The following is a 9644-nucleotide window of genomic DNA, read 5'->3' as shown; positions in this document are numbered from 1 at the left end:
TTTACTACAAATACACTTTAAATGTACATGTGCTATAAATAAAGACAGTTTTGAAGCATCATCCAATTTGCCTAAAAACAATCTGAAGATTTTAAAAGTCAAGCAAAAGAAAAAAAAAAAAAAAAGAAATATTCAGGCTTGGAAATATAAGACCAATCAATGATTAATTATTGAGAATTAGATTTTTGGGTCCCTAAGCAGAATTTTGCATGTAGTTGTAAAACCAACCATCAGGTTTCATGTTCCTAAACTGCCTGAAGCTGTGTGTTTGTGTTCTAATCAGCTGAACAAGGCCATTCAGTGCAGCCAATTTGCTTGACGTCAATCAGGATCAAGCTTTAAACTGATTCCTTATCCACAGCAAAACTCATTTCCCATGCGAGTTTTTATGTTGATGCGAGCAAAAAATGTTTGGTATGCAGTTTAATGTTAATGTACCTCATCTATTCACTCCATATGTACCGAGCTCTAATACACTTTCAACACCAACAAACAGCTGGAACTAATCTTAAAAGCACACTTACGTACCAACTCAAGCCTTCAGCTCAAGATCCGAACCCCCCCTCCATGCAATAAGCAATTCCCATTTCCCATTAATAATGAATAATTCCTTAACATGAGCAGGTAGGTTTATTTATTGATTTTTGCTACATTAGTGAATTGGGAAATTACTTTTTTATGTATTTATTCCTAACTTGAGCCAAAATGAAAGAAACGGAGCTTACATTTTTTAGAATAAGATCCAAAGATTCATGAATTAGAAAAAAAACACACAAAAAAACAAACACATGAAAGACTTAAGTCTACGTCCATCATACTTTGATATTAATGCAAATGTTAAACATACTGGCCTTTATCATATCATCTTTGACAAATTGAAAACCTGCGGTTCTAACCACACCTAGAAAACCAGCCATGTCTCTGAGGTTATGTGTGATTAATAGCTGACAGAAAAATGTTCTGTTCTGCATTTTTGGTATGCATTAGTAATTTCTCCCACACTTGTGCAATCAAGCATGTGCTTGCAACAATGTCCTCATACTATAACCATAGGAAACTTCCAGCTTGGGGGAAAAAAAATAATAATAATTTTTTAGATGCTAACTTAGGCCACCTGAAGAACAAAAATGACCCCGAAATTAGGAAAAGAATTGTGTCCACAAGAGCCTGCAGCACCACCTAGAACCACTGTGGAAGGTACGGTACGGTGGGCCGTTTGATCATCCAAATCCTCAGTGATACCATCCCTAGTATCTTTATTAGATTGCTCCCTTCTCCTTGTCATTGATAACACAACAGGATGTTTCTTTGTGACCACTTCATTTAGAGTAACAACTTCAGCCTTTTAATCAGTTTTCCTCTTTACCCCAGCAATCAGTCTCTGTGCAATTTGGAGGTGTGACCATTCCTCTGCAGCTGGGATCCTTCATTGATAGATCAATAAACCTACACTGTTTATTTTGCCAGTACTAACATTTATGTACCATCATCTTAGCTTGTTTTCTTTAGACCTACAGTGAGTGAGTTCAGTTAATTTGTTTTTTATTTAGTGCTTATATTTATTACGGCTCCCGATTTACTGTATAAAGAGAGTTAGTAATGACAAAAATGTCCAAAAAATGGGATCCACAGTCAGCACAGACTTTGTTTATCAACAGGTGACTTGCTGCCTGAATGATCCGCTCTGCTCTAGAATCATATGGAAAAAAGAGGGCAAAAACGGAACAGCACGAGGAACCAGTCTTACTGACTGACTGAATGCGGAGTTGAGAGTCGCTCTACTTCCACTTACGGTGGAATAGCAGGGTTTTGGTTAGTTGTGCAAATCATCTTTTGCAACCGCATTATGAGATCTGTTACATTAACAGCAGCAGCAATGGGCTTTGCAGCACCACCAAGAGAGTTACACGTCACATGCAAACAAACACAAAAATCTACTTCCCATTTCCAAAACCTTTTCAGTTGAAAAAACTGAAATAGTTTAACATGATGTCCTCAATGTAGATGAGAATAAATTCTCTTCTCCTACACTGAACAAAAGATTTGACCTTGCTGTGTGTCCCTGTTTTCTCCAGGAGTTTCTCAAATAACCACACAAAGAAAACCTGCTAATATTCTAACATATGATGCTACAATCTGACTCTAATCAGTTTGAACACAGATTTTAAATTCTAATTCTAAAATTTAAAACAGCAACCAAGGTTTTATTCTCATGTTTATGTGTTGTTGTTTTTTTTCATTTCAAACACTTCATGCAAATCTGTGTTGAGCCTGACATCTGCTGGTTGTAGGTATATATATCACCCTGTTTTTATTGCTATGCAGATGCTGCTGTGAAATATCAAATAAAAATAGGAAAAGATCCCAGACATTTTAGATAAAATCTGCTTAAACATGTAGAACAGCGTGCATCCATACCGACATTGGCGACGTAGAGCTTATTGTTGAGAATCAGTGCCACCACAGCTGTAGCGCCTCCTGACACCTCCTGCTCCAACTCCTTCAGGCGCTCCTGCACCTTCTGGCTCTGAGGAGAGAAATGATGGAAGGACACTTTCTGAACAACCAGAGAGCAATCAGAGAAATATAAATAAGTCAGGGTGAAGATGACAAAGAAAGTGGAAGAAACCAGAGAAACTTAAGGAGAGAAAATCTAAGCTAATGAACACAGGGAGGTAATCAAGCAAAAAGAGCATAAGATATACATTAAATGAAAAGAAGGAGATAAAAGCCAACTTAGAAAAAATCATTGTGAATCTAATGCCATGACCTGCATCTCCTATATTAACAGCAGCTCATTCTGGGTGTGCTTACCTCATTGTGCGGCATGAGGTAGTTGGACAGATGAGCTTTCTTAGCCAAAGCATCATCTATTGTATTAAAATAACTCTTCTCCACCACATCAAAGGCCTGTAAAAAAAAGAGCAGACACATCATAATTCACTCACCGGCTCTATAAAACATGCCAGGAACAAGAATAAGCTACAAAAAAAAAAAAAAAAACTATAAATCTACTGAATAAAAAGCAGTAAATGTTTGAGTTTTCTACATTTTCCTCATAACTCATCACCTTTCCTTCCTTGCCTGAAATAAAAAGTTTTGTTTATTTATTTCAAGTGTTATTATAAATCAAAGCTATTTCAAACTCTCCATATAAAGCAACAATTTAATAAAAGGCGTAACCAACAGTAAAGACGTTGCAGAAGAAAGTTGACATTACAGGCAGCAGTTCAGCTCTACCGACCTGAATGAGGATCCGTCGGACGTCGTTGTCTGAGTGACTGGAGTTGAGCTGCCCCAGCAGGAGCTCAGCAGTCAGACACTGGGCTGCGAAGTCCGCCACTTTGCTGCCATCATAACCGTTAAAAACCCCATAAAGGAAACAGCCATCTTCACCTCTGATGGGGAAGGAAAAAAAACAACAAAAAGAAATGTATGTCAGTGCAAGGCGCCTGTTTCCAGGGTTTCTGCAAATTTCAGTCAGTTAAATTTTTATGACCACCAGGATTTCAATTAAAGATCAAACATACATTAACAGCTGTTAAATAATATCGTCCTTACTTAATAGCATAATATAAACAAACCTAACTATGTTAACTTAAACTGATATCTGTAGATTCATGCAAGTCCAGCTGTTTTAAACATTGCTTACCCAGTTTTAACTCCGCCTTACAGCAAATCGATTAATCTGTCGGTTATTTTTTTAATAATCGATTAATATTTAGATAGGGTCCATACAGAAGACCTTTTAGGAAATTAAACCAGATGAAACTAAAACTTTTCTGCCTCAGGAGTTCTGGATAGAGCATATTGACAGACGAAATTTTTTTTATTTTTTTTATCTTAAATGTAAAATGTTTACATATTTCTTTTTCAAATTATGATATAATTACTGCTCTAATTGGGTTGCTATGTCAGCTAAATGCATGTTTAAGAGTCTATATTCCAGTTAGCAATTATTTAACTACTAAATTAGTTGATGATTATTTCAATAACCGATTATTCACTATTAATCTGATTAATTGTTTCAGCCCGAGACTCCACATTCATAAGGGTCACATGAGACGTTTTTAAATAACTTCTAAAAAACATTCTACAACTACCTGAGTACAATCAAACAGCTGGATACTGCAAGCAGAAACCAACAATTGTTCAAATTGAACATGTGAAAAATTACAAGTATGATAACTTTTAGGAAAATCATATAAAGCAATATTATTCTTTAAGGTCTTTAAAAGAGATCCTGGTTTTCATTTAAAGAAGCCAGGAGAGAATAAAAATTAAAAGCATTAATGTCCTAAATTCACTTTGGAACCTAGACACATGGGCAAAACAGCAATGATCCAAAACACTTAGGCTACATTTACACTGCAGGCAAATGGCATCAAAATATGACCTTATTCTCCTTAAGCCAGTCATATCAGACTTCTTTTGTGGCGGTCTGAAGGGCCCAATTTCAAACTTTTCACCCTCCAAAGAATCTGATTGGTTTCACTTTCATATGTGCTGCTAAATCGGATACATATCCGCTAGTTTCTAAGGTGTCTGCATTGACGCTGTGTTTAATCAGACTTTTACGCCATTGCAGGGCTCCTAGTACAAATCCACAGACATATCTGCAGCAGCAGCAGCAGCAGCAGTCACTAATTGCACTGCAAACAGCTCCTGTTAAAGTTGTGCTTTTTTTCTCACCTTCCTTCCTTGTTAACAATGTGCCCACATTACCGTTTGCTTTAGGAACAGATGCATCCAATATTACTTTTTTTTTTTTTTTTTTTTTACAATAAAGCTTTATTTTAATGGTCACATTCATTGATACTTAAACAGTGTGCTGCTGTGTGACGCCTACATTCTCCATCCGCATGTGAATCTTGCTTTCTTTGTCCTGTGTGGCTCTCTATTAAACAAGTGACCTGCTGGAGATAGGCCTCGGCATCCATTTGATTCCATATGCAAGTAGGTATAAAAAAAAAAAACTGAAAAAACAAGTACTTTTTTGGGTTTGAAGCAATAAATGCATCTGGACACTCAGTGAGAAGATGGCGGCATGGAGCTAATCCAGATTTTATTGATCCAGTCGGACTGTTTTGAAAGCACACATAGTTTATCGATGTGTTGCCGGATGGAGTCATGTGATGTGAACTGTTGAAGGAGGTTTGTCTTTGCAAGATGACTAAAGCGAGTCCCTAGTAACAGCTGATGTCATTTCACTTTGTGTGCTGTACCAGGACTAAAAGCTAACTGGAGCTTAAAACAATTACAAAGCAACACAATTGAGTTTAGATTCTAATATACTGCCAATCCCCAGCAAACGTTATCTAAAGCTACTTTACAAGAAAACGCCTAAGTTACAGACAGTATCAGATTAATCCAATCATATACACATTTAAAGTCAATAAAATCCATTCTAATTTGCTCCGATCTATAAATGGCTGTTTCTTGTTTAGTTTACTGTTCAAGTTTTCTATCAAACCCAGCTAACCGCATCAAGTTAATGACTTTACTGCAATCACTCTTCCTTGCTAAGCATCTAGAGAGACAGTGAGCATTTGATTGCTTTGGGTCGTTCATTTTGCAGCAATAACAAGTTTAACAGTTACATAGAAATTAAAGGAAGATAATCTGTACTGCAAACTCTTTATAAAAGAAGCTTGAAACCCCCCCGACAAAAAAGAGGAATAAACTAAAAAACGAGCTACATCTAAGGCTACGTACACATTGCGGGCATTAATGTTCAATTTTGATTTTTATTTAGAAATCGGATTCTTTTGCGTGGTTGTTCACATTTTCAAATATAGGCGACTGGAATTTGATCTCCTGTGCGAACTGCTTTCTAACAACTTAGGTGTCCTCTACTGTATGCACAGTAGAGGACGCAATGATGTCACAAGCATGAATGTTCTGTGTTTACAGAAGCTGGGGTGCATCTTGTGATGTTTAATTTCTTTCCCAACATAAACCAGTGCGGTAACAATGCAATCTTCTCAGGATCGTTGAAAATAAAGACTGCTCTCCGCATTATCGTCCGCCATGGTTGTTGTTTTTCTTGTTGCTTCTGCGTAGCAAGAGACAGAATGGTTGGATTAATGCGACCTGGCGTATCAGATTCAGGACCACATAGCCAAGTGGCCTGGGTCACATTGGGAAAAATCCAATCTGTGTTGTTCAGACGGTCATGAAAAGATCAGATCCAGGTCACATATGGGCAAAAAAAATCGGATTTGGGTCACTTCAGGTTGCAGTGTGAATGTAGCCTAGGAAAACTGTTTGCTGACGACTAAGCAGGTATCGCTTTTTATAAGGTTTAAGCAATGCTTTTTAGATTTTCTGACTTGCAAATCACCACTCAATTAGTATCAACAGCACAGCGTGACTCCCATTAAATCAATCAGAAACACGGCTAAATACGAGATCAGCAATTAGAAATAACTAACCTTTCTAGTTTCCAGAAGTGAAAATATAAAGGGAAATTTAAAACCCATTTATCAGGATCACATCATTTTGTTATGATTCCTTTTAACTCAACATTTTAACAACTTCTGAAAAAACACATGGTCACAATCTTCCTGTTTGCTGCTGAGAGAATAGTTTCAAGGAAGACTTTTTCTAAACTTCTGCTCTGTCTTACCTCAGTCTGAGATGTCTATCTTCAATGGGGCGGCTCTGACTTCCTTTACCATCGGGGCTGTAAACAAAGTTTGGCGCCGCCCCAACCCCACACATCTGACACAGAGGCACGTCATCTGTCCAGCTCTGCTGCTGCAATGAGAAAAAAAAACTCACTCTTAGCTCTTTCTAACAGCATTTATACATTATGATATTACAGCTGTCAAATGTAAAAAGGTTTATTTTGGTAGTAAATAATTTTTTTTTAACCAGCTTCTATCCACTTCTGTTCAAAGGTTTGTATCCAGAAAAGTTTATGTTCATAATTAATGGGTAAGTTGTCCTCAAATCTATTCAGTTACAGTAATATCACTCGATCAATCCTTTTCTACTATGCCGAACTATAAAATAACTACAAAAAAGTATGTAAGTTGCATTCGGGATGGCATGGGTGTTGCAATACTATACGTGTCACGATTCTTAAGTCTCAATACTATATTATCACGACATTGCAATATCAGTATATATTGTAATATTTTTTCCAGCTATCAAAATTAAACATACAGGTAAAAGCCAGTAAATTACAATATTTTGAAAAATTTGACTTATTTCAGTAATTGCATTCAAAAGGTGTAACTTGTACATTATATTTATTCATTGCACACAGACTGATGCAGTCAAATGTTTATTTCATTTAATTTTGATGATTTGAAGTGGCAACAAATGAACATCCAAAATTCCGTGTGTCACAAAATTAGAATATTACTTAAGGCTAATACAAAAAAGGGATTTTTAGAAATGTTGGCCAACTGATAAGTATGAAAATGAAAAATATGAGCATGTACAATACTCAATACTTGGTTTGAGCTCCTTTTGCCTCAATTACTGCATTAATGCGGCGTGGCATGTAGTCTATGAGTTTCTGGCACTGCTCAGGTGTTATGAGAGCCCAGGTTGCTGTGATAGTGGCCTTCAACTCTTCTGCGTTTTTTGGGTCTGGCATTCTGCATCTTCCTTTACACAATACCCCACAGATTTTCTATGGGGCTAAGGTCAGGGAAGTTGGCTGGCCAATTTAGAACAGAAATACCATGGTCCGTAAACCAGGCAGGGGTAGATTTTGCGCTGTGTGCAGGCGCCAAGTCCTGTTAGAACCTGAAATCTCCCATCTCCATAAAGCAGGTCAGCAGCAGGAAGCATGAAGAGCTCTAAAACTTGCTAGACAGCAACTTGTAGACAGCTAAGTTGACCCTGGATCTCAGGAAACAGAGTGGACTGACACCAGCAGATGACATGGCACCCCAAACCATCACTGATGGTGGAAACTTTACACTAGACTTCAGGCAACATGGATCCTGTGCCTCTCCTGTCTTCCTCCAGACTCTGGGACCTCGATTTCCAAAGGAAATGCAAAATTTACTTTCGTCAGAAAACATGACTTTGGACCACTCAGCAGCAGTCCAGCTCTTTTTTTCCTTAGACCAGGTGAGACGCTTTTCGAGCTGTTTCTTGGTCAACAGTGGCTTGACACAAGGCAGTTGAAACCCATGTCTTTCAAGCGTCTCTTGGTGGTGGATCTTGAAGCACTGACTCCAGCAGCTGTCCACTCCTTGTGAATCTCCCCCACATTTTTGAATGTTTTTTTTTTCCACAATCTTGACTAGGGTGCGGTGATCCCTATCGCTTGTACACTTTTTCTGACCACAGTTTTTCCTTCCCTTTGCCTCTCTATTAATGTGTTTGGACACAGAGCTCTGAGAACAGCCAGCCTCTTCAGCAATAACCTTTTGTGTCTTTCCCTCCTTGTGCAATGTGTCGATGGTCGCCTTTTGGACAGCTGTCAAATCTGAAGTCTTCCCCATGTTTGTGTAGGCTTCAGAACTGGACTGAGAGACCATTTAAAGCCCTTTGCAGGTGTTTTGAGTTAATCAGCTGATTAGTTTGTGGCACCAGGTGTCTTCAAAATTTAACCCTTACACAATATTCAAATTTTGTGACACACGGAATTTTGGATTTTCATTTGTTGCCACTTCAAATCATCAAAATTAAATGAAATAAACATTTGAATGCATCAGTCTGTGTGCAATGAATAAATATAATGTACAAGTTACACCTTTTGAATGCAATTACTGAAATAAATCAACTGCAGCCAATCAAAGCAATGATCATTTTAAGCAGGAAAGTAAGAAAACTAAACTCTGTATTTCTCTTGGTATTCGTCCGAAATTCTACAGATGTCTAAATGGCTAATTAGCTATACAACGGGTCAAATAATGTGACAATGACTTCTAACTTCCTGTTGACGCAATTGTTTTGTTTGATATCCAGTTATTCTAAACTATTGTTTGTTAGCTTGCTGTTAGCAAAGCTTAACTAAACATAGCTATAGCCGACATCATTAACAGGCTATTATTCCCACCGAAAGAAACCCGCTGAGCGACAATGACTCCCAGGAGATAGAAGGGAGGTCAGAGTAACATCCATCAGGAACATAAAAGGCCACTGAGACCAACAAACAGTCGTTTTTTAACTTACGCTTTGCATCATAGTCCTCGGCTCTGCCGCCATGTTGGATACTATTTGCTGCCTTCACGGTCCAACCGCAGTGTCCGACATTACTAATTCAACTAAAACTAATTCAACTTTTTTTAATCTTTTATCTTTTCTTTAAATCAAACAGAGCTTTAGAAGTAGATCTACTTCATTCGTAGCAAACACTTACAATGACTCCGTTGGGAGATGACATGGAGGCATTTCTGAACTCTAGTCATTAGATTTCCACTTCCTAAGAAGAAAACAGCCATTTTCAAGAGGCTCTACTTTCAATTTTATAGTGGATAAAATATTGTTCAACATGTATTCAAACTGTTTATTTAAATTTTATACGTAATACAATTTCATAATAACAACACCTGCATGATAATGAAATTTATAAAAGAAAAAACAAAATAACATGAAGCGGTTGTGTCGGTACAGTGTAGTTCTTTAAACAATGCTGCACCCTCGTGGACTTGAAATGAACTGCAGTCATTTCAAAA

At 37.5% G+C, this 9644-nt stretch overlaps 1 protein-coding gene across 2 annotated transcripts in view; it reads right to left on the bottom strand.

The window, feature by feature from the left end:
* Positions 1-9347, bottom strand: part of tab1 (TGF-beta activated kinase 1/MAP3K7 binding protein 1) — a 25033-nt gene extending 15686 nt beyond the window's left edge. For both annotated transcript variants that reach the window (XM_015374001.1, XM_015374002.1), the window contains exons 1-6: positions 9329-9347; positions 9142-9233; positions 6629-6759; positions 3245-3398; positions 2815-2910; positions 2419-2527 (exon numbers count right to left, since the gene is read on the bottom strand). In XM_015374001.1, the coding sequence (XP_015229487.1) occupies positions 2419-2527; positions 2815-2910; positions 3245-3398; positions 6629-6759; positions 9142-9174 (523 nt within the window). In that variant the 5' untranslated portion in view covers positions 9175-9233; positions 9329-9347. The remainder of the gene's footprint in view (positions 1-2418; positions 2528-2814; positions 2911-3244; positions 3399-6628; positions 6760-9141; positions 9234-9328) is intronic.
* Positions 9348-9644: the final 297 nt, after the last annotated feature.

This window comes from Cyprinodon variegatus, unplaced genomic scaffold, assembly GCF_000732505.1.
Source record: "Cyprinodon variegatus isolate N-32 unplaced genomic scaffold, C_variegatus-1.0 Scaffold96, whole genome shotgun sequence".
NCBI lineage: Eukaryota > Metazoa > Chordata > Actinopteri > Cyprinodontiformes > Cyprinodontidae > Cyprinodon > Cyprinodon variegatus.
Note: the sequence above shows the minus strand (reverse complement) of the source record. Positions and strands in the feature narration are given on the sequence as shown.